Consider the following 26,968-nt stretch of genomic DNA (forward strand, 5'->3'; position numbering starts at 1 on the left):
CAATCAGTAACCATATTATGTCCTGTTGCAACGCTCATTATCGATAATGGTATATGCCTTTGTAAGGTGTGCTTTCCTCACCCAAGCACAAAGATCTATATTATATTAAATGTATTTATGTATGCTTCCCCCTCCTTCCTTCCCCCCCCTCCTTCTCCCCCGCCCCTCCTCCCAGTGCTGTGGGAAGCCCATAAGGCAGCAATCAGGGGAAATTTTATCTCCATTGCATCCCACAGAAAGAAGGTCAAGACGAAATTATTAAAAGATTTAACAGACAATATTATAAAGCTGGAACAGCAGCACAAAACCAACCCTTCTAAAAAAATCTACAAAACATTAACCACTGCCAGAAATGAGCTAAAACAGATCCAATTAGAAGATGTAGAAACGGCCCTCAAATGGACTAACCAGAAGTACTACGATCAGGGCAATAAGGCCGACAGACTTTTGGCTAGCAAATTAAGAGGCATACAGAAACGCTCTCAAATCACAGCGATCAAGAGCAGGTCTGGTGAAATAATATATAACGACAAAAAAATCGCGGAAGAATTTACCTAATTTTACACAACCTTAAAACCCAAGACGGAAACACTAAGACTCCAGCTTCCGAAACAATTAGGGATTACCTATCCCGCTGCCACCTACCGTCATTGACCGAGGAGGAAAATCTACTACTCAACACAAAAATAACACAAAAGGAGCAAGCGAACGCAATAAAGACGCTAAAGATCTCCAAAGCCGCTGGCCCTGATGGCTTCTCCAATGCCTATTACAAAAGGTTTTTCCCGACCCTGTCTACCCATCTGCTACGCCTATTCAACTCTTTCATGGAAGGCAACCCAATCCCACCATCAATGACCCAAGCTAACCTCGCTATAATACACAAAGAAGGTAGAGACCCACTGCAATGCGGGAGCTGCCGTCCCATTTCCCTTTTAAATAACGACCTCAAACTATACAACAACATTTTAGCTAATAGATTGAACCCAATTTTACCCAGATTGATAAACATTGATCAAGTGGGGTTTGTCTCAGGTAGGCAAGCCTCAGACAATATCTGCAAGATTATAAACACAGTTGACCATGCCCGTCTCACAGACACCAAAGCGGTTTTAAGTCTAGATGCAGAGAAGGCGTTCGACAGAATTGATTGGCTATTTCTTGATAAAACAATGCAGGAATTCGGTTTTAAAGATTCATTCTTAGTGGGAGTCAGAGCGCTCTACCGCAGCCCCTCCGCGGTGGTTAAACTCCCGGGTGGGGCTGCAAAGAATTTTGAAATAAAAAATGGAACGAGACAGGGATGTCCTTTGTCCCCTCTTCTTTTCACTTTAACATTCGAACCCCTGGCGTCTAAAATATGAGCCAATATAAATATTCAGGGCGTATTAATTGGAGAAACAAACTATAAAATTTCACTATTTGCCGATGATGTTATTCTAACATTGACGCATCCCCTGACTTCCCTTCCCAACCTCCATAAAGAACAGTTATACTTCAGCAAAATATCAGGCTACAAAATTAATAATGATAAATCAGAAGACCTACACTGGCGACACACTTTATTCGAGCTCGGCTAGTCCCACGAATTCGGGTATACCCGGGTGTATTGAGGTTTGTGACTGTTTTCTGCCCGAGTGCATTGGGTTATTTTCCAGGCAGGGATTGAAGCATTTTATTCCCGCTGGCTGCAATACTGCACAGTATATATATATATACTGCATTACAATTCATGAATTTATGCCATCGGTAGACACGCGAAGCATTACAGCCTCTTAAATCCTAATCATTATCATTTAACAGATCAGCCGCCCGTCAGCCAGGCATGAACCCAGGCTGGGAAGGCAAACGCAACGGGGCTTGTCAGAGGTGAGGAGCGGCGCATTCCAGGTATCTGCCAGGTACATACTGGGTATTTGCTCGAATAAAGTGTGTCGGTGCAGTAAACCTAACAGAGCCAGAGATACAACTATTAAAACTAAATTTCAATTACAGATGGAGCCCTTCATACATCAAATATTTGGGAGTAAATGTATCAAAGGAATTCCGCTCTCTATACCAACATAATTATCCAACCCTTCTTGAGAAAATTAAGAAGGATCTGGATAAATGGGAAGGATACCAAATCTCATGGACCGGGAGAATGATCTCGGTTAAAATGAATGTACTCCCCAGATTATTATATTTTTTTCAGACTCTCCCAATCCGGGTCTTTGGCTCTGAATTGAAAAATATACATAACAAAATATTTTAATTTATCTGGGAGGGAAAGAGACCCAGAGTCGCCAGATCGGTTCTAATGTCGCCAAGGGCAGGGGGTGGCCTTGGAGTCCCAGACGTCTCAAAATACTATCAAGCAGCCCAATTAATACAGGCGGTTATGTGGAACTCGGATTCAGACCAGTACTGTTGGCTAGAAATTGAGTCTCAGTACTCCAAAACGCCTTCTCTGCCTGCTTGTTTTTGGTGTATGGATAGAGGGGATATGGCGGCGCATAAATTTGAACCAGGTGCGATGAGACACACCTGGGAAGTCTGGCTAAAACTAAATTCCAGTTCTCATCATCCGGCTCACAGCTCACTCCAATTTTCAACAACTCTAAGTTCCCCCCCCCCCCCCCCCGGATGTGAGCCAAAACAATTTGTTCAATTTAAATCAAAGGTGATCAGAGCGGTCTCTGACCTGTTGAGCGATGGAAGGCTCCAGAGCTTCCAAGATTTACAAACCAAATTTGACGCTCCAGAAATGGAAACGTTCAAATATCTCCAAATTCGGCACTTCCTGCAAAAAATGTCCCCAACGTTAAAATTTCCCCCTCTCACAAAGTTTGAGAAGTTTTGCCAGGTTGGCACACATCAAAAAGGTCTAATAACAAAAATATACGCTGGGATGGAGAACCCAGAGAACCTCCCCACACATGATTATATACTCAAATGGGCAGCGGAATTGAATATGGTTATTGACAGAGAGGGCTGGGAAGAAATATGGGACTCGGCACCAGGAATTTCCATTTGTACCACAATCAAGGAAAATATATATAAGATAATGTATCCCTGGTATCTTACTCCAGCGAAATTAAAACAAATCTACCTCCTGGCTTCTGATCTACAATTACCATTGATCCACAGACCTACCTACTGGGCAGACCAATAGAAGAAATTGATTGCCCAGTATGGAAATTAATCTCCTTTATTCTTACAGCGGCAAGATGCTCAGTGGCGTCCTCTTGGAAGAAGGTGTCTCCCCCCACAAAACAAAATGTAAAGAAAAGACTAAATGAGGTCATGTCTATGGAAAGGCTGACAGCCTTTCTAAAACACTTGACAGAAGGTTTCTATATAATTTGGGAGCCCTGGCTGTCCCATTAACCTTGACCAAATTTCATTTTATACGGTAAAATGAACAAAGAAAAGATTCTGAATATGGATGAAGGAGTTCCGGCGGCCGGGGTAGGGGGTCGTCGTCCCCCTTAGTATCTTCCTTTCCCTTCCTCCCCCCTCCCCCCTCTTTCCTACTCTTTTTCTACTCTCTCTAGATCTCTGGACCACGATGCGGTCCTGGGGTTGCGACCCCTCTCCGGGGCGATGCCCCCAACGGTCTCTATCCAAACCAAAAAAACCTTTATTGTATTAGGTCATATTTGTACTGCAATGTCTGTAAAACTTACCAATGCCTAATAAAAATGTTTGGAGAAAAAAAATGTACTTTTGGAAATGCTATCAGCATTAACTAAAAGTGTCATGGTTGTGTATCTCCTTTCCACTTTCCAGAGGTGGCAATGTATCCAATGGGTGAATTTAATAATGAGCTAAACTTGTGGATGTGTATTGGGAGTGCAAATGTGCAAATACTAATGGAACATGTTCATCTTGAATGTTTGCTTGGGAAAACAATATACTGTAGGAGTATCAGTGTTTGGAGAGGTGTAAATAGGCACTTGGAAAACAAACATTTGTTACTAATAGCATGGAATCTAAGGAGCTAAAGGATATTTACGATAAATAATGCAAGAGAAAAATACAATTTTAAAAGTTTGAAGGTCAGCTGATGCAATATTAAAAGCAGTGAAATGTAGCTTAACTATTTGAAAGAAAATAAAAACACAGACCGCATCAGTTCTTAGGGCAACAGAGTCTTATATTTTATATAATATATAACTTAATTTCTTCTGCATTGTTCCTGTAGGGTTTGATTTTCTTTAGTGCCTACTTGCACAGAACCCACATCACCTGCACATAATTGTACCTGTTCAAAATCAGTAAAGCCATTTCCTCCTTGAATGTTTTTAAATCTTCTCCGAAAAGGAGAAAATAGTATTGCAACATATTACAATTGGGCCAATGTTTCTATTAAAATAGCAAAACAGAACCAAGCACTAGCATTACTATAAAAAGTTAAAATTCATTTCCATAGAACTAGGAATGATACACAATGATACAGACATACTGTATCTTGAGCTGGGTGTTTCCGTGGTGTTCTCCGTTCCATAGTAAATATGTGACTATAGACTGCCATTCGAATATTCCAAACATTGTTTGCATGTAAAGTACTGTATACAAGGGGCTTCCATGATTTTACTTTAACTAAGCCATCCTTTTCTTTGTCACTACATTGGTTCTGACAGTGCACACTGTGGTACAGTATTATGTTATACACTGGTTTTTTTTTACAATATAATTCCTGATCAGTGTGAGTACTCCAGTATCTTAGAAGAAAATTGGTCTAAAAAAAGACCAAAATATCCAGAGCTCTAAAAACAGTAATAGTGGTGTCACGCTGGAATCAAATGCTGTAATATAAAGACATATGTCCAGTACTTGAAGGGTCTATGATGAAAGTCTGCAAGTGCGTGGTTTGTAAGTGCTTTTTTCAATGTCTCAAGCGCAATGGCAATAAAGGGTTATATTCAATAACCGCTCGTATACAGCAGGCAATGGTTGCTTTACTCACGCAACTTCAGACCGGTAAGACCCAATCAAACCGGAGCCCCGATCCTTCACATTTGGTGACGGTTCCCCTGCGAAGATCCTGGAGGTAGGTAAGCGCGGCGTCACTCGTGGTAGTATTCACCGGGTGTTGGTCAGGCAATCACGCTGACTCCATGGCACCCTGCGTGATGTCGTCGCCGTCCATAAGTGCGTCCTCCTCAGCTCAGGAACCGCTGAAATCCTCCAAGGGGTAGGTTGCCGTGAACCAAAGCAGCTGGAGCGGGGCGTGAACAATAAGGCAGGAAAAGCCTCTGCACAGCGTATCCAGACCGGCGTGCATCCAGGCAGGTAATCAGCAAGAGAGTATATCCACGTAGGAGCCGAAGCACAGCCACACCAATGGAGAATAGGACACGAAAGTTCTTTCAAGAATTTATTAGCTAAAAAGGCATAAGGACAGATATCCTAATAGCACTCTGACATGTTTCACGCACAGGGCACTTTATCAAAAAGTGCCCTGTGCGTGAAACATGTCAGAGTGCTATTAGGATGTCTGTCCTTATGCCTTTTTAGCTAATAAATTCTTGAAAGAACTTTCGTGTCCTATTCTCCATTGGTGTGGCTGTGCTTCGGCTCCTACGTGGATATACTCTCTTACTCCAGTATCTTCTTGATTTAACATATTGTTGTAACACTACTTTGTGTATTCTACTGCCTGCAAATGAATTGCAGAGCACGTTTATAACCATGACCTGTCCTATTAAGTGATGTTATCTTTCCATCACAATTGTAATGCATGAAAGCAGTTACTCTCTGATTTCTGAAGTGTTTGGTGGGATGTTGGCAAAGAGGGAGACACATAGTGTAGAAATAAATTACTTAAAGTAATAAGATATGTATCTGTGTGCATACTACTCTTGAGAAACCAAAAACGTGATATCGACTAAATTAAAGCCTGTTTTTTTTTAATGTATGTTTTGTTTGTGAGCAATAGCTTTTAGTAAGTAGGTTATTATTTATCCGTGTTGCAAGTAAGGTCTAACCTAAAGGTGGACGACTAAAGGTGGAAGACTAGATACTTTTTCCCCCTAATAATTAGTCTCTCTGAGAATGAACATACTGCAACATTAAGCATTATCTTATATTATTTCACATTCTCCTGCCAAAGCAGAATTATTCAAGCTTATGACCAATTTATCTACTCCCCGAAGCACCAGCAAAAAAATCTGTCTCTTGTATAGATGTTACTGTTTTTGTTTTTGGGACAATGGGTCCCAAGATCCTTTAGTGGGATGACCACATGGGCAGTCGGCGCCAATAGGGCTCCAAGCAGAGAAGAAAGTAAGGGATAGAGATTTGGAGCGAAGACAGCCAAGCATCAGTCGGACAGGGGAAAGCAAGGAGACAGGCAGTGTCAAGGAAGCAGCGCTACCCTGGACTAGGCCAGGACTCATGCCCAAGGCCCCAGTTAGGCCCTGATCCCTCCAAACAGTACAGTCTTGTAGGGAAGGAGGCAGATAGGGACGCTCCCCTTAGTACTGTTGCAGTAGTATTGCACTGGTGACCGGACGACCATGCGGTGACCTGGGACCAGGCAAGGCCTATAGACATTATGGGAGACACTCATGCTGGAGCTCCCCCACAAGGCGGACCATCACTCGTAAGGCGAGAGGGGATTTTGCAGACCTTGTGTCGTGAGACAACGGATGCGGCTCTGCTACTAGATGGCCTACACAAATCCCTGGTCTGGTCGTAGCCAGGAAGGTACCCACCGTTCACCATCACCACACAAGGGGGGTAGTGCTACCTCATATTTGGGAGTGATACTGTTCTGTGGATATTTGGTGGTTAGGTGCCTAGGGCACCCTCAGGACTTTGGGAGAACATTGGGCCACCACATTGTGTTGTTGTATCAGTGTGATATATTGTGTGGGTATTGCATTGGGGCATTGTTACTATAGTTATTGATGTGAGTTCAGTAAATGCTCATTATATACCTTGTGTGTGTATTCATTACTGTAGTAATTACTGTGTGGGGTTATCCGGCCAATGCTGGGATCCCTCATAGGTGGAGGCACTGCACTAAAGGAGAAAGCGCTCACCCCAGGCCCCCAGTGGCGGAGGCTTAGGCCTCCTGTGAGCAACAGGCGTAGTCGCCCGCATAGTTTCCCTTAGACACAGGGAAAGTACGCTGCATTAAGAACATGTGGATACTACTACAGTATTATTATCAGTGCAGCACGTACTTTATGTGTTAGGCTGTAGCCATAGTCCGCACGCACGCGTAACAGTCCTGCAATTCGCGAGGCTGTCGCTGAGCGTTGTGTTTCCTCTATTGCCACACGGGATGGAGAGGCATGGCCGTGACGTCACGGTTCAACGGTTCACGTGACACGGCCGTCACATGGAAAATCAAATGGATTTGTTTCCTCCAAATTCTGCGGCACTACTGCGTTGGTTGCTTAAGGCACAGTATGGCCAGACTTTTGCACTTAATGAATTTGTTCATGTCACGAGCGTAGTCGTCCAAAGGGTGCTTAGTGCAACGATGTCCTGGTATTTTCCTTAAAAATAACGCATCCTTATATTTTAATTGAACTTGGACTTACTCATATGCAAATTATATGGTAATGAGCAGCTTGCCTAACAACGGAGATCCTCAGACCCCCATTAATGTTAGGGGAGAGAGGCAGGCCCGCAGGAGCTGGGGAGAGCCGGGGTCCGGTGGCAACCAGGGGCCCGGCTGTCTGGACGCTGAACTTCCAGCTGTCCCGGCTCTTCACCCCCCACCCTCAGTCGGCGGTCCTTTTCATACATCTCTCATCTGATGATTGGTAACTAGCACTGTTGTTCTAATGCTGCACTTTGTATCTGATTTCTAGTGAGTGGGCATTTGTCACTTCTACAGATTTTTACTAATTTTTTTCCCAATTTTCTGTGCTATGGAGCATGCGCTTCTCACTTTTGTCTATTAATAGGCTATATAATGTAATAATGACTGTATAAAGTATGGGTGTACAATAGTGCATCCATAAATACCTCAACAATATAAATTAATATTTCATTTTTATGAATGTACCATTAATTATAATAAAATAAATGATAACAATTACATATTAATTAATATTGTTCAGGTATGTATGGATATACATCATTGTACAATCATGCTTTATACAGTCATTATTACATTATATGCCATATAATAAATCAAAAAAGTTAATAAGTGTAAAAATGATACATTTGTCAATGGTACTGTATAACAAGAATTGCATTAGCTTTTGATAACGCTCATGAAAATCTCTGTTAATAGCGCTGCCTTAATAACGCACACTAAAGTTTGACCAATGCGCATGTGCATTGTATTAGGCCATGTCCATGGTGGGTGTGTGCGCGTGACCATGCGCGTGGCTTCATGCACTCCTCTAGCTTGAGCGATTTTTTTCCCTCGGTGGATGTGACGAGGGGGCGTGTCATGGTTGTGATGTCACAGAGCTGGTTCGCCCTTATTGGGGCGAACCGCTCACATGATCCGTCCGTCGCATGACAGAAACAAATGTATTTGTTTCCTCGCACATAGCGAGCACCGGCACTTCTCATCGTGCGTGCGGTCGCGCGCTCTAAGGACAGCACTGTATTTTGATTGTACGTGCGCGCCATACCACTCGTGGTAACCATGGATTCGGCCTTATAGAACATGTCTCTGAGACATGAAAATCACAGTTAACTTTGAAGAATTAATGTTATTTTTGAATCTTATTAGCTTTGAGGATCCCCATTAATCAGAAGAAAAATAACGTCTGTTCCCTATTTTGGGAACATAACGTTATTAGGTCAAAATGACCGGAGCTCTGAGGATATACCCCTTGGTACTTTATAAGAATCAGCCTCTTCTTTTCTCTCCTTAGCTTTATAGATGTGTGTTAATCTCAGGGAAAATAATGTTTTTGGCAACGTGACATTTTGAGCCCTGAGTTAATAGATCTCTGTAGATCTGGCCCTTGGTATCATTACGATGCATCATCAAAAGAATTGAGTGCTCTATTTGTGAGTTCGATAAACGTTGAGATTTGTTAAATCAAATCCCTGCTTTTATACTCTTCTTGATTTATCACAAAGCAAGAAGTACAAAAAGTAACAATAATTTCCTTGCTGTCTTTAGATCAATACGTTGTTATTTCTCTGGAAATGTTGCCATTGCTGGTGTCAGCAATGGCAAATTCTGAAAGCTTACAGTATGTAGAAGAAAATGCATTGCTTTGTTATTTTTCTGTGTGTGAGATTTTTTACACGTAACAGAATGGGGAGAAAAAACATAGGGAATACAGTTAATGTTTAGCAATAAATACTTCTATACAGAGAACACAAAAAAGAGCGCACAGGACTGTTTCAGTAAATATTAATTTATTCATCAGAAGTGTATGTTACACGAAATGCGTTGAGGTAGTTGTCACCACGCTCTGATGTCAGACGCACAATGTTTCCACACGGTTGCTGACCATATCCACACCAGGCGGTTAGGTTTATTCTGGACTATCCCTGCTTTGTGGAATCATTTGTACCAGACAACCCGGTAACCGCACTCAATTAAGATATTTTCCTCGGTTTGGGACGATGACGTTAGTCCTTATGGCCTTTTACATTTTTCCATGTAAGTTTTTAACAAGTTTTATTTACCTTTTATAAATTAATTTGTAGTGATACAGTTCTTCTGTGAGCTCTAATTTGTGTTTTTGTCATATCCAGTTTGCCCGTTGATCGGGGGAGAATTTAGAGTAGCAAGTAACACAAACATTACGGAATTGAGTAGACTTACGGAAGAGTCAACTTTATAGCCCTGGGATCTGCGTATACTCAATTTTTTTATATCAAGAGAACACAAATGTTTGTACGTTTATCATTTCTTTTTTTAATAATGACCAGTAGCAGTATGAACTTAATGCTTTTGTTCAATGAAAGTTTATGCTTTTGTTCAATTGTATTAAACTGTAAGGTACAATCCTATTGCTTGTTCTTCGTACTTTTGACTTACTTGCTTTTTAAGGTGTCAAGGATGTACTTGTACATGCCAGAATCATTACTATACAAATTAGACTAAAGCAATTTCTTGTTGAAATAATTGAAAAGAACCATAAAGTGCTGAAGACTATGATATAACTTAGAGATTATGATTTTTGTTTCTTTATTATGGTCACTGGTTGGTGGTGTACTGCACAATTACATTATTTGAAAGCACAATTCATAGAAATTGTTATCCACAAAATACACAAAATAAGTCAGAAATGCAACAATTCTGAAATGGGATTTACTATATTCTTTATGTCTGTTCTAGCTACAAAATATGAAATCACATATTTTGTTGTATTTCAGTATTGCTAGGTTGCTGTTAGGTAAATAAGCCAAGACTAGTGCAGTCTTCTGCAGGGCAGACCAGCTGGGTATGAGCTGGGATGGGAGATACCAGTGGCTGGAGACGTTTGCCTGAATGTTCTAGGACCAGTAGCTAAGCAGGGCAAACTGCAGTAGTACCAGAATGTTATAAGGTCGAGGTCCAAAGTGCTATGCAGAGAGGTGGTCAGAAGTTCAGGAGGTCACATGGATACAGGAGCAAAGCAGGAGCCAGATGCAAGATAAGGTCAGAAACCAAACAGAACAGTTAATACAGGAGCTGGCGGCAGGATCCAGAGATAACTAGCTGTACCAGCAAATAAATATGACTCTTAACTTACTTGAAGAGTAGTTTTCTTGCTGTGCTTTTAAATGATGATTTTTGATTTTCCATATTAAAGGATTTTATTGTTAAATAACACTGTATTCCAATTATAAACCAATATATTATTTAAATATATTATTTACTATTTAAATCTAAACAATACAGATTTGCTCAAGTTAGAATATAAAAATCTATATTTATGCTGGTGGTACAAGTCCTAGATCACACAAAGCTGGCAGTTCTTTACTCACATCAAGTAATACTGGGTTATCAAGGGCCACAGCATCCAAAAAAAAGTTTAACGAGGCTTGCACACATGCATACATTATCAAGCTCATACATTCATTTAGAGGGGCTTATACTAGTAGCTTCGATAAAATCACTGCCAAATCGAACAGTTTGGCATGACCCTACCTCACGGGCTGACATTTGTGTTATCATGGTATTCAGAAAGAATTGTCCCAAGTCAGAAACCATGAGGTAGGAACATGTTAATACTGCTCGGGATAGCAGTATATTGTATATTTGCAATTGTTCAATTGCATATTGTGGGTATGGTTTACCACAGTCACAATCAATGGATTTATTGGCAAGTGTAATGTATTGTACTGTAATGTATGCCAATGTTATTTTATTGTGTATTATTTTTGTTTTGCAAACAAAGGGGGAAATGTGCTATTAGCCATTTTTGGCTGCTTGTGCCTTTGCCCATTTGTATGTGTGGTGATGGGGGTAGAGGGAGTGGGGGTAATTGCCCCTTGGAGAGTGGTTAGGCCTTCCGGGTGGGTATAAGGGGAGGGGGGGATTAATCTCATAATTACTATAGCAGTTACTGACCGCTAAGGTAATTAAGGGGTTAGTGGCCAGTAGTTATCATATTTCTCATATTGGCATGTTATAGAAGGTTTCCGAATTGCTACATATGCAAACTCATTTGAAAAGTGCCCAAAATTCTCTACCAGAATAGGCCCCACTGATGGGTATATACGTACTCACACATGCATGCACTCACATATGTTAATACTCATAATTGCAAACACTTATGCACTCATACACATACTTATAAAGACAGAGCAGATTGAGCCTGCAGCCTCACTCACTCACAGACAGACTGCAATGGCAGATATGGTCAGACTTAAGTTTACCCAAGGTTTTACAAATATTCCAGTCATATCAGGACACTTGGCTAATATGGACTTTAAAACAGCAATTCCTCTCTGAGCTTATCCCAGGTGATCTGACTTCCTGGACCCCCAAATTCCTGAGATATTTGTAGTTTCTTTTAACATAAATAAACTACAAGCATGGCTGTAGGATATCCCGATGATGTTCCATCTATCCCAATGTTTTGTTGCCCAATGGACAATATAGCTCAGTAATTGGGAACCAGGAGAGCCTTGGATACCATGGATCAGCTCCAGGGGATAACCCAATTTAGGTAAGAAAAAAGAATTGTGAGAAATTTGGATTGCTGCTTTAAGTACCCACCATGACGCCAGTGCCCACCTGAGATATGATGTTAAATCAGTGGCAGTCCGAGCATGCTTACGTACCAATTCAATCCTTTTTGTGTCTATACTGTACCATGTTGCATCAGTCATCTTAATGCATATAGTTTGCAAGCACAATAAAATAATTGAACAGTATAGTTTTGTGCTGATAAAACATTTAATAATAGCCAATGGAAGTAGCTATCGGTCTAGGACATCTTGTTGCTGCCATTTCGGCGTGAACAAATGACCACCGACGCTAAGCTGCAAATCATCTCACAGCCAGGACACTCGCCCTCTGGCCACTTCGCAACTAAGGTAAGTCCCTAACCTTAACCCTTGACCTCAAAACCCTAATCTTAACCCCTAATACTAACATTACCCCCTATCCTAAAAACCTTCACCTTTTACCTTAAAAACCCTTACCCAAAGCCCCTACACTAATTACTGAAATCCCTAATGTTACCCTCTAAAACCACTAAACCACTAAAACACCTAAAGTTAACACCTTACCCTAACCACTAGAACTTTATCGTAGAAGTGAGTGGTAGGTCAGTGTCCTTTGGCAGAGTGGTGGCGACAGTGGACAGTCCATCTGCGATTGAAGGCCAGCGGAGACTTGGTCGCGTAGACATGACCATGACCAAATGTCCCATTCCGGTAGCTATTTTTAGTAATATAATAGTTATTTTACACTAATCTTTATATAAACATATCCTTACAGCCCTAATAAAGGAGGATTATTGTTAATTTATTGAATTTCGTATAACAGATAACTTTTTAAATGTATATTTTTATAACAAATTGATTCTGTTTCATCTACATCAGTGTTTTAGGAGGAGTTCATGCAATATAATTTTTTTAAATAAATCAGTTATGTATTTTTCTTGATTCTGATCACCCATCATAAAATAACATATGACCTGTAAAATAAAGCAGTATTGTTATATTAGAACATATACAGTTAGGTCCGGAAATAATTGGACACTGACACAGTTTTCATAATTTTGGCTCTGTACGCCACCAAAATAGATTTGAAATGAAACAACCGATATGCAATAGAAGTGCAGACTTTCAGCTTTAATTCAAGGGGTTGAACAAAAATATTGTATGAAACGTTTAGGAATTGCAACCATTTTCATACACAGTGCCCTTATTTCAGGAGCTCAAATGTAATTGGACAAATTAACACAATCATAAATAAAATATTCATTTTTAATACTTGTCGAGAATCCTTTGCAGGCAATGACTGCTTGAAGTCTGGAACGCATGGACATCACCAAACGCTGGGTTTCCTCCTTTGTGATGCTTTGCCAGGCCTTTACTGCAGCTGTCTTCAGTTGTTGTTTGTTCGTGGGTCTTTCTGCCTTAAGTTTTGTCTTCAGCAAGTGAAATGCATGCTCGATTGGGTTGAGATCAGGTGATTGACTCGGCCATTGCAGAATATTCCACTTCTTTGCCTTAAAAGACTCCTGGGTTGCTTTTGCAGTATGTTTTGGGTCATTGTCCATCTGTAAAGTGAAGCGCCGTCCAATCAACTTCGTTGAATTTGGCTGAATCTGAGCAGACAATATATCCCTATGCACTTCAGAATTTATCCGGCTGCTTCTGTCTTCTGTCACATTATCAATAAACACTAGTGACCAAGTGCCATTGTAAGGCATGCATGCCCATGCCATCACACTGCCTCCACTGTGTTTTACAGATGATGTGGTATGCTTCGGATCATGAGCCGTTTCAAGCCTTCACCATACTTTTTTTCTTCCCATCATTCTGGTACAGGTTGATCTTAGTTTCATCTGTCCAAAAAATGCTGTTCCAGAACTGGGCTGGCTTTTTTAGATATTGTTTGGCAAAGTCTAATCTGGCCTTTCTATTCTTGAGGCTTATGAATGGTTTGCACCTTGCGGTCAACCCTCTGTATTTGCTCCCGTGAAGTCTTCTCTTTATGGTAGACTTGGATAATGATATGCCTGCCTCCTGGAGAGTGTTCTTCACTTGGCTGGATGTTGTGAAGGGGTTTTTCTTTATACAACAAAAGACAGGGGTGCCCAATGCTATATCAAATTAACAAAACATATATGGTAATAAGTATAAAGTTTAAATACTTCAATAATAATAGTAATTTCTTGTTTCTTTAGTTAAACCCTTTGGCCAAAGCGTCGTAAGCCTGCATACCAAACGTCAAGGTAAACCAAAAATGCAGGTCCTAAAACTAAAACTGTTAATCCTTCCTTTTACCTCTGTATGAGGGGAAGCAACTGCAGTTAGTCCCGTCCATTCAGCAAATTGTCAGAACCTCCCAAGTAATTACTATTATTATTGAAGTATTTAAACTTTATACTTATTACCATATATGTTTTGTCAATTTGATGTAGCATTGGGCACCCCTGTCTTTTGTTATATACATTTGCCACGCTCAGTAGCACTCATTTTGGCATAAATATATACAGTATTCATGATGTGGTGGGTGTAGGAGTTTGAGCTACCTGGGAATGTGTGTGTGTTAATCAATTTCTGACCGGTAACAGTTAAATGGAGGTAGGTGGCACCTCCTCCCAGAGCTCACCCCTCCCCACTTTTTTAACTTGGGAGGTTCTGGCAATTTGCTGAATGGACAGGGCTCACTGCAGTTGCTTCACCTCATACAGAGATAAAAGGAAGGGTTCACAGTTTTAGTGTTAGGACCTGCATTTTTGGTTTACCTTGACGTTTGGTATGCAGGCTTATGACGCTTTGGCCAAAGGGTTTAACTAAAAAAAAACAAGTAATTACTATTATTATTGAAGTATTTAAACTTTATACTTATTACCACATATGTTTTGTCAATTTGATGTAGCATTGGGAACCCCTGTCTTTTGTTGTATACATTTGCTACGCTCAGTAGCACTCATTTTGGCATAAATATATATTCATGATGTGGTGGGTGTAGGAGTTTGAGCTACCTGGCAATGTGTGGGGGGTTTTCTTTACCATGGAAAGGATCCTACGATCATCCACCACTGTTGTCTTCCGTGGACGTTCAGGCCTTTATGTGTTGCAGAGCTCACCAGTGCGTTCTTTTTTTCTCAGAATGTACCAAACTGTTGATTTGGCCACTCCTAATGTTCCTGCTATCTCTCTGATGGATTTTCTTTTTTTTTTGCAGCCTTTGACCGCATGTTGTGAGTTCACAGCAACAGCTTCAAAATGCAAATGACACACCTGGAATCAACTCCAGACCTTTTACCTGCTTAATTGATGATGAAATAACGAAGGAATAGCCCAAACCTGTCCATGAAACAGCTTTTGACGCAATTGTCCAATTACTGTTGGTCCCTTGAAAAAGAGGGGGCTACATATTAAAGAGATGTAATTCATAAACCCTCCCTCAAATTTAGATGTGAATACCCTCAAATTAAAGCGGATAGACTTCACTTTAAGCCCATATTTATTATTTAACTGTAACTTGAATGTATTTTGGTACACAGCCGAAATAACAAAACTTGTATCAGTGTCCAATTATTTCCGGACATTACTATAAAATATTATAAATGGAGTTATGTGCTGTATTTAATACATTTATTTTCATTCACCTGAGTGCTGTCTCCCTTTTTGCTGCTATGCGGTAATGTATACTTTTATATATATATATATATATATATATACAGTGTTCGACAATCCTATACATTTACACGCCCGGGGTTTAACCTCTGGGCGAGTAAATATTGGCCCAAGCAGCACACGTGTTTGTTTTTTTTAATTTTCCCTGTTCGCGCTGCCTGAAAACAAAAAAACTCCCCCTACCTGACAGCTGATTGGCGTGCGCTCCCAGGCTTTGTGGGCGCGCGGCCAGGCTCTATATGAGCCCGCCCCCAACGAGCGGCCATTCTTTCTGGCCGGAGATATGTTGCAGAGTAAGTACTCTAATCCTCCATCCTGCGGCCCCTCTGCTCCTTCCCTGCAGGCCAAGGTGTTTCCCTGCTTCCCCCCCGAGATACTCGCGCCGAGGGGCAGGTGATGGTAGTGGGGGTGTCCCCCCCTTCTCTCCCCGGTCCCGCGCCACTTCCCGCTTCCCCCCATACTCGCAGGGCGGGTGATGGTACTGGGGTGTCCCCCCCCCCCTTCTCTCCCCGGTCCCGCGCCACTTCCCGCTTCCCCCAATACTCGCGGGGCGGGTGATGGTAGTGGGGGTGTCCCCCCCTTCTCTCCCCGGTACCGCGCCACTTCCCGCTTCCCCCGATACTCGCGCCGCGGGTGATGGTAGTGGGGGTGTCCCCCCCTTCTCTCTCCGGTCCCGCGCCACTTCCCGCTTCCCCCGATACTCGCGGGGCGGGTAATGGTAGTGGAGGTGTCCCCCCCTTCTCTCTCTGGTCCCGCGCCACTTCCCGCTTCCCCCGATACTCGCGGGGCGGGTGATGGTAGTGGGGGTGTCCCCCCCTTCTCTCCCCGATCCCTGGGCTTGAGATAGTAGCGGGGGTGTTCCCCCCTTACCTCCTTGGTCTCCATTTCCCCACGGTCTCGTGGCTGCCCGAGCAGGCCGGAAGATGGTCGCGGGGGGAGGCAGTGGTGGTGGTGCTCGGACGCGCGGCCTTTCCTCTTCTTCCCCCTGTCGTGTATGTGTATATGGGAGTGTTTGTGTGTGTGTGTGTGTGTGTACAGTATATGGGTGTGTGTGTGTGTGTGTGTGTGTACAGTATATGGGAGTGTGTGTGTGTGTGTATATAGGAGTGTGTGTGTGTGTGTGTGTGTATATGAGAGTGTGTGTGTGTATATGGGAGTGTGTGTGTAAATGGGAGTATGTGTATATGGGAGTATGTGTGTGTATATGGGAGAGTGTGTGTGTATATGGTTGTGTGTGGGAGTGTGTGTGTGTATGGGAGTGTGTATGTGTGTGTATGTATATGGGAGAGTGTGTGTGTGTGTGTGTGTGTATATGGGAGAGTGTGTGTGTGCATGGGAGAGTGTGTGTGTGTGCATGGGAGAGTGTGTGTGCATGGGAGAGAGTGTGTGTGTGTGTGTGTGTGTGTGTGTGTGTGTGTGTGTGTGTGTGTGTGTGTGTGTGTGTGTGTGTGTGTGTGTGTGTGTGTGTGTGTGTGTGCATGGGAGAGTGTGTGTGTGTGTGTGTGTGTGCATGGGAGAGTGTGTGTGTGTGTGTGCATGGGAGAGAGTGTGTGTATGGGAGTGTGTGTAGGATACCAGAAGTGTCACATCATTCCACCCCCCCAATCACCCCAGTCACCCCACCCAATCACCCCAGTCACCCCACCCAATCACCCCGTCACCCCACCCAATCACGTCCCCCGTCATCACGCCCCCTGTCTCTCTCTCACCCTCTCTCTCTCACCCTCTCTCTCTCACCCTCTCTCTCTCTCACCCTCTCTCACTCACCCTCTCTCACTCACCCTCCCTCTCTCTCACTCACCCCCTCTCTCTCTCACCCCCTCTGTGTCTGTCTCACACTCTGTTTCTGGATCTCTTATTTACCCTATATATCTCAACTGCCCTATACTACACCGAAATAACCTATACTGCTTTCTTCCAGATCTGACTCAAGCTTCACACGGAAGACATTGGACCCCCCCCCCCCCCTAACCCAGAAGACAGGTAGGGAACACACCCCTCCAATGTATAACATTGCGGGAATGAGGGTACCTGGACATTGAGGGACTGCGAATCAGGTAAGATCCCAGGTGGGATTGCTGCTTTAGATATTGTGAAGCGGGGATGTCCAGACACTGGTTAAGGGGTTCAGGAAACTAGTCATTCGCACCTGGCTTTTATTCTAGATCGACATTTACACACACACAGACACACACACGTAACAAGGACTAATTGTAGTATAATGTAATACAATAAATATATTTATGTCAAAAATGAATGTTGTTCTGACTAGGAATTTATTAAATGTATTTTATTTATATATTTTATTTTAAGGCGGGGTTGGGGGCGGGACTAGGTGGCGAGTAGATTTTTTGGTTGGGCGAGTAGATTTTTGGGTGATTTGTCAAACAGTGTATATATATATATAAACCCTAAGAGAAGGCACAAAAGCAGCAACACTCAGATATAGCAAAAAGACATGTATTAGCAGTGACAAAACAGCACACTATAAACCCAACGTTTCGGTCCTGGCAGGACCTTCCTCAGGGATGGCTCAAATTGACCTTCTCTATTATGGAAAAGGGTCCAATGAACCTGGGTGCCAGTTTGGCCATACTCAAAAACTTAGAACACAAAAAGAGAGACTGTTGCATGAATACAAATTTATGCAACATTTCAAGACACTTTGTGGTGGCCTAAACGAGACTACAGCTTTATGAGTCACTACCCTGACACGAGAACTCTCTTCCCATGAGTGCTAAAGGTCATGTCTATACATACTGTAATATGAATGCACACACAGCTGTCTCTTACACAAACATATGTACAATGTAATTCTATCCCTATATACAGTACCAATTGGGATCACATAGTATCTACAAACATTAATAGTAATGCAACACCCTCTTACATTTCTACACCTACCCACACCATTGGTATACACTCCCACACACAACTTTTGTAAAGAGCTGTATACAATGTGGCCTCTTTATACATTTATATTTACACACATACATAGGCATATACACACACACACACACACACACACACACACACATACATACATACTCTTACATCACTAACATTCAGGGACCATTTAACACCTTAAGTCATACAGTAAATCACATACTGCACAGGGGGGAGGGATAGGCTTCAGTCAGATACATTCCAGGATACACTGTTTTTAAGTAGAAAATCTTTCTTGTGAAAGCGTGAATAAAAAAATACAAGGTTAAAGTTCAAGTCACAGAATAACAAGTGAGTTTATTGGTGTACAGGTGCACACATGAGACAGTTTATAAACAAAACTCTCTGACAGGTATACGGCATACAGGTAACTGGATACTGGGGAGCGCAGGTATATATAGAAGAAAACAAACACAAGCATATAGTGCAAATATGTCTGTTCAAGTGGTATGGTTCTTAGAACAAAATAGCCCAATGAGATTTCAACTTACAGATTTCTCAAAGGACTCGTGTATGTAAAGGTATCTTTGTTAGATTGGTGGTTAACATCCAAATCCCCCTGGAATCAATATGATGGGACCTTAGCAGGATGAAAAAAGGCACAAGACATAGTGCAGATTGTTCTGACTTTTATTTATAAAATCAATATAAAAATTTGCACTCTCATTCTGCAAATCAAATCAAGCAGATTGGGATAATATTGATTTTATACATAGCTGTGTAATGCATTTTGTATACTTTTTCTAAATTCTCCAATGCTTTTTCTTGCCTCTTGTTGATATTGATTTACTCTTCACCCATCATGATGGCATGTAGGTTGTTCCTATGCACCTTACTGTAACTGTTTAAACGTATATATTATATGTATGGTGTGCTGCCTCCTTTTCTGTATTTAAATGTTTAATGAGTTTAAATATACTGAGTATCCTTTGATTTCTATAGCAGGTTTTAGCCCACTTCCTCAGCAATGCAAGTTATTGCAACACTTTTCTGTTTGTGATAATTTGTTGCCAATTTTCCCAGCAGTTTGCCTGCAAACTGTAACAATATATAGTTACCTTAGTAATATAAAGATACATTTTAGCTGCTGAGTTACACTGACTTAAGGATTGATTGAAACTGAAGGGCAGCCATTTAGTGAACCCTGAGAACCAGGATCTTTGCTGATCGATCCCAGGAGAACAAATCTATCGGCAGCTTAGGTAATTATTTTTCATTAAAGGTAATAAAAGGTTGCATATATTAAAACAAAACAAATTATTATTGTTTTTTTAAAGTGTCAGTTGGATTGCATCTTTAAGGGGCCTGAAATAAATATTGTATCTGTCTTTTAAAAATAGTGTATTTCTAACCCTACACTTCTTGCAGCTCCAGCCCTGAAGAGGTAACATTATTGTTAATAAGCCAATATTTGCCTTATGACAGTGATGCTTTGTAAATAACAGTGGATATACAGAAACAACTTGGATATAGCATTAATTGAAAAGAGAAAAGTGAAAACTGTCCTGTGCTCTAGAGAAAGTAAAGCGAGACTTGAGACTGCGTGCAGCTCAAAGTAATCTTGTTAACATAGTGGAGACTTAAGTATTTAGAACCACCTCAAACAAACCGCACCTCTCCTGGTCACACTCGGATGGGAGGGCAGATATGTATGTTTACCTCCTGTGTTCGTCCTTTTTGGGATCTCTGGTGCTGGTGGTGCCAGATTGTGCTGCTAGCAGTGGTGAAAGCACTCTCGAGAGTGCAGCGTGAGGGTGTGTGTGTCTCCGTAGGTGTGCTTCTAAGTCAGATAATGAATAGCGAATAATGGAAGAAAATGGAGCACTGTAAGCAATATTATAATAAAAACATGTGAACCCGACTGATGAAAAAATATAATTACAGCTTTATTCGATCATAGACAGATTAAAAACAGTGACAACAATTGTCAAGAAAAAAGCCTCCCATGCATTTCACTAGGGTGCTTTGTCAAGGAGTACTGAAAATATTTATGACACTGAAAATATATACAGTAGCGCTCACCTATGACATCACAATCAATCAATTAGAATAAAAACAAGAAGACGTTTGTTAAAACCTGTCAATAAGCAATTAAGGATCACACATAAATCATAAAGTCATCCAATATATATTATTATATGCAACATGGAGTAATGTATATTTATACAGGTCCATCTCCGAGACCTCCTCAATATAGGTAACAACTATAAATAGCAATATACAGACAGCACTATGGTTGGTAGTGCTGCCACACCTAAATCCGCTGCGGCACCGTGTTTTTTTCATCTGTGCTCGCGTGTGCTTGCGCTCTCAGTAAGGTGACTTAATGGCCCATCGGGATTAACACAGCGAGGGTACCTGCGTCTGAATGGGATTTGCAGTCTGTGTGACAGACTGATTCTGTCTACTCTCACTGCGCATATCTTCCAGACTGATGCAGCCTGGTAGAACTAACACAGCGGGAGTCTCATTCAGAATCGGGGATCCCTACTTTGTTAATCCTGATGGGCAATTCCCCCCTGCTAAGCACTTTGCCGTGAACACACCAGGTTTGGTCCACAATCTACTGATCCTGGATTTTTGCGATGTGAATCACTCCGTTGTTAGGTATCACCAGAGGGGAGTTGTACAGCTTCTCCGACTGTCCGTCCACACGCCACACCGGTAACCCGGTGCTGTAACATAGATCGGAAGCTCAAACTCCGTAGGCATGCAGCAGGGCCCAGCAGAGATAAGGACCTGACAGTGCAGAGGGAAACAGTCAGGCAGAGACTACTAAAGAGAGAGATTAGGGAGCCCTGGTGTGCAGGAATTACACCAGGTTGGGGTGGGTGAGCTAACCCACAAAGGATATAAACTGCAGTTATATTGCCATCACAGTTTGATCTTTGGGAAGCACCACACACACACAGTTTATGAGCATCAACAATTGTGCTAGCACACCAAGATCTACAGGCCAGTACCCCATGATTGGGAGGCCGAACAGAGATAAAAGTTATTATTTGTTTGCGCAGTGTTCACACTGTTGGTATAGTTTGTTTAAGTATATATGTGTATGGCGTGTTTCTGAGATTAAGAGTCGCCATATTGAGTCATATGAGATATGTAACACCACAAATTATAGCTTTAGGAGTATATAAAGCTTGTTATAATTCATTACCACTGTGTTGTGTCTAGTCACTACAGTCTCACACAACATGTACCACACACTATAAGAATTAAACAGTAACCATAGGACTCAGACTCCCACTTTAGTGATAGGCCATATAATCTGAGGTAAAATAAAGAGGGGTTACATATATATGTGTATTAGTAGTGCTGACTGTCCCTAGATTGTATATGTTCTAAAATATATGTTCATCAGGGGACAGTATAACTTTTAAGGATCTACTTTACAAGACTGCATTAAATGTTCCTGCTATTGAATATCATTTACTTTTCTTTTGAAGGTGTTACCACCGTGTTAACAATGACAACCCTGAGTATCAGCGCACGGAACTCGCTGCCAAAAGTTGCTTATGCAACTGCAATGGACTGGTTTATAGCTGTGTGCTACGCCTTTGTTTTTTCTGCACTGATTGAATTTGCAACAGTGAACTACTTTACAAAAAGAAGCTGGGCCTGGGATGGAAAGAAAGCTCTTGAAGAGGCAAAAATAAAGGTGCCTATATTATTAATTAGTAGTAATACTGTACACAAATTATGAAAATGTATTCACTCATGATTATTTATTTTGCAATTGTCTCGGTAAATCTAAAATAGATTAGCAGTTGAGCCCTGGCAGTAAAACCTACTGTACCTGCTCAACTGTTTTCATATGTGCCGAAATAATAAAAAACTTGTGGAATAATACAGCCCATATATATAGGTTTAATATGTCAATCCAATGCCAACACCAACACACGTCCATGGTTATATGTATAGTATTACAATGTAATATGATACAATATATATAATGGTTTATGGAGTTCAGGGTCTGTCTTTTTTTCATGTAGCTAAAAACTGTATATTTCGTTTTGCTGCATAGCCAGCCTACAATAATGTGGTATGCTTCCAGAAAAGTTTATTAGCACTGGTTAACAAAACAAATCTATGTATTACTTTATAGAAGTTTAAGATTTTTTTTTCAGAATTTAAAATACATTTATCATATTACGTAGTCCATTTTAGCTTCATCTTATTGCCAGAGAATAATGGTATATGTTAAGATGGCATTGTGATTTGCAGGGTTTAAGATTTTTCCCTGGCTTAAAAAGTTGAGTTTGAAAATGAGAAAATCAACTATATAATTACGTATCGGGGAGTGAGATATATTGGTCACATGCTGCCATAGTCTTTTCTTTCTGTTGTAAAACAATTTACAATTCGAAATCATAATTTACAAATTGGCAAATCAAAACCCAGACCCACAGCTTAAGTTCTCCCAGCCAACACCAAATTTATTCAGCATGTCCAAGCACACAGATATACAGTAGTAGCAATAGTCATTGAGAAATGTCTTCCTTCTGGAGAATGTAGAGATTACCTTTGCTGTTTAGCAATCAGCATGGGAAGTATATATATATATATATATATATATATATATATATATATATATATATATATATATATATATTGTCACTCCAATGTTTTTTTTTTTTTTTACGTTTTTTTCACTACAATTCTTAGGGAAACTCTGTCTGAACCAGTTTTAACTGCACTATAGCTCACACACAGCACATATAGAGCTTCTAAATATTAACCCCTTAGGCCCTGCATACATTTCACGCATCCCATACTATAGACTGTATCATTGTTTACTTTCCTCTTCTCTCTATGTAGTGGAGGAAATGCAAAAGGCACAGTATAAATTGGCAGTGTAGGAACCTGCAGAAAGACTCTCCCTTGACGCAGTTGCAGGCTTAACACATTTTGGACAAAATATTGAACTAAATGACTTTACTTACTTAAGAAAAAAAAAAATCTAAAAATGAATGAAATAATTTGCCATATTGAATGTTTAATGGGGCTTCTTTGTTTAGTGTTGTATATTTCTGGATACTATCCCAGTAGCACTCCAGTTGGCACAATTAAATATATATAAATATATTATACCCATATTTACCTGAGTAACATGGAAAATATATAAATTTAAATATATTTTACATAGCATATTTCCCAGTTATGTCACCGCTTTAAGTATAGTTTAATCTATTTGGAGATATATACGTCAATAGATTATTAATAGTATTATTATTAGTAGTATTATTATTCATAGATAATTCCTAATGAATACTGCAAGATTTTTATTCAGTGAAATGCCATGCCATTTATGGTCGATTTTGTATTGACATAAATGTAGTTTCGTGAATATAGCCCATGGTCGCAAGGAGCTGTCATTAGTATTTAAAGGAGGTTTACCCATTTTACACCCCCTAGACTTCTTTCGCCTACAAGAACAAGAATGTGTTTACTACAACATCATGATATTTGTATTGCTTTAAATGTATTTCCTTTTTAAAGTACAATTCTAGAAGGTTGTTACTTTGCTCTTGTGATCTCCAACATGCTATATTTTGTTTTTGTTATTTTGCCATACAGAAGAAAGAACAAGAATCGTTCGGAAGAAAACCTATCAATAAATACAGTGGTGGAAGAATAACTTACACACCCAACATTTCTAAAGACCTAGCTTCATCAGTCATCTCAAATCCTGCATCCATCCATATCAAGACTGTGGAAGAGAAGAGCACTGAAAACAAAAAGACTTATAACAGCGTCAGTAAGATTGACAAAATGTCTCGGATAGTTTTTCCTGTCATGTTTGGAACTTTCAACTTGGTTTACTGGGCTACATATTTAAACAGGGAACCTGTCATCAAAGGGGCTGCTTCGTCCAAATCATCTCAAGTATTACCAATACATATTTGAGCCATATCTGTAAAGTTGACTATACCAAGGAAAAATCTAGGTCAGAAGACTTTCTTTGTGCAATATTTAAGTTTTTTTTTTTGTGTGTGCATGAATTGTCATTGAAATAGACTATATTTGTTCTGTTGAACGTTTGACCTCATACATTTCAAGGCAATCAGATTGTTACTGTAACAAAGGAATCTTCTGACACCTAGCTTAATTTACATTTCCACTTTACAGTTATTACATTGTGATTTTTTTTAACATTTTCAAGTATATTACTTATCTGTTTTTATACTTCTCATGGCTTTAATCTATAGTTATGTGATATATTCTGATAGAATGCTGTAAACAATACAGCCATGTGCAATTTTCTTAAGCATATAAATATATTTTTATGTGGACAAGAGCTACAGTAGTTCCTTGACACCTAGCAAACTGCTGCATGCAGATATGATGCAGTGTAGGATAGAAATATATTAATACACATATATTGTAACATTGTTGTTAGGAGCAAATTACCAGTACAATGCAGAGCTATATACATTGCCTTCAAAAACGTTAAATATTGGAATGTTTTTGGCACACAAAAATCATGTACCTTCTGCTGCCAAGGTATTTTTTCTTAAGTATTTAGAAAACCGTTTATTAGTATGTTAATGTGCTGTGGGTTCATAGGACCCTTTGTAGGCTACCAAGATAACTTTTGTACAGGTAATGTACTGTAATCGCATTGAATTGCTTATATAAAGAATACGCTAACGAGATATCAAAATGTCATCAATTCTAACTATTGTACATACTATATTGGCATGTTTATTGCACTTCACTTTGAAGTAATTAGTGTAAAGGAAATTATAGTTAAACAATGCTAAATTAGCCTTTTAACTAGTTGGTTAATGAATAGTAAAAGTTGCATAGCTATAATTATAAATGTACATACAGTACGTACTATTCTAGACAAGTGGGGTTCATCAGTGGGACTTGTGAAAGCTGGACCAACAAATGCAATTTGAATGAAAAACTGCTGTTTTTTTGCCAGTGAGACTCCTTTGACGACTGTGAGGAGGCTAATGCTAAAAATGTGTGAGATTCTCGGATAACGAGTATGAGTTGTCTGCCTTAACCTTAAATATTTAGGGGCAATATGGCAGAATTTAAAGTTTTATTTCAGTTCAATTCCTCTGCAAACATTATTTACATTATAATTTTATTGATGAATCTGGTTATTTTTTTCCCCACCGTGAAAATATTGTCCTTCCGTGTTTTTATTTAAATGATTGAATCTTGAGACATAAAGTAATTAAAAGGATAATTTTAATACAAAGGAAAATAGTAATTACACTTCTGGATTATTTTCAGGTGTAAATTATCCAAGTCATGTTTAGACAAGATGATACAAAAGAATATAAATTACATAGATTGCATCTTTGGTTGGCTAATCAATTATATATGCTCAAACTATAATATGTGAATGGAAAATGAACAACCTAAACACGTAATTCTTTATATTAAAGAAAGAAATTGAGCTGCTTTATTTTTTCTCTAATTTTACTGCAGTTTTAAGGTACTATTTAATTTACAATATCCCATATCCTTTTGTTTGTTTTTGTCATACCCTTTTGTTTGTTTTTGTTTCTCAGGATTATGTTTCATTATTTATACTGATCAGATATATCATCATGAAACTTGTAATTTTCTCTTTTATTTCAATATTAATTTCAAATAAAATTGGCTGACTTTGCGTGTACTAAGAACAATGGTATAATTCAGCCATATCACTTAACGTTGGATGAACTCTGCATTGTTTTCTCATATAGTGTATATATAGTAATTTACAAGGAAAAAAAAAAAATGTGCGCCAAATGGGATGTTACTATGAATATGGGCAATGAGCAGGATTGACAATAAAATGTATATATATATAAAAAAAAAAAATATTATAAAAACAAAAAACTTGTGACATGAACCAGTCCGGTGCGTATAGGGTATTGCTAAAAAGAATATATATATGAGTGAGACGGACACAACCCAATGAATGATGCAGCTTCTTAAAACAGGGAACCCCTAGTCCCTGATAAATGCGTGGCAACAAAGAAAAAGTAAGTTAGAAGCGCAGTCAATACAGGGTTGGTGTCAAACTCTATATCTTTATTATATCGTGTCCCAGGGATAGCCCTCTAGGACAACAACAACATGAAAATCAATACATTAATAGTAATATTAAAAACTGTGCAGATGAAGCTGTAAGTGCAATTGCACTTGGTTGGTCTTCAAGGAGTTAGAAACGGGAGTCGCCCGATAGTTAATCTAATTCTTGCAATCTGTGCACTGCCCGGGCAGGTTTTAGGTAGAAAGCCGGGGGTACCCCAGGGTTGAGACAATGCTCAATATGCTC

The 26,968-nt window shown here is 40.1% G+C and overlaps 1 protein-coding gene across 1 annotated transcript in view; it reads left to right on the forward strand.

Annotated features, from left to right (window-relative positions):
- GABRA5 (gamma-aminobutyric acid type A receptor subunit alpha5) overlaps window positions 1-26,305 on the forward strand; it is a 139,337-nt gene extending 113,032 nt beyond the window's left edge. Inside the window, exons 9-10 of the mRNA XM_075590562.1 lie at window positions 22,128-22,339; window positions 24,259-26,305. Coding sequence (XP_075446677.1) covers window positions 22,128-22,339; window positions 24,259-24,588 — 542 coding nt within the window. The 3' untranslated portion in view covers window positions 24,589-26,305. The remainder of the gene's footprint in view (window positions 1-22,127; window positions 22,340-24,258) is intronic.
- Window positions 26,306-26,968: the final 663 nt, after the last annotated feature.

Source organism: Ascaphus truei, chromosome 3, assembly GCF_040206685.1.
Source record: "Ascaphus truei isolate aAscTru1 chromosome 3, aAscTru1.hap1, whole genome shotgun sequence".
Classification (NCBI taxonomy): Eukaryota; Metazoa; Chordata; class Amphibia; order Anura; family Ascaphidae; genus Ascaphus; species Ascaphus truei.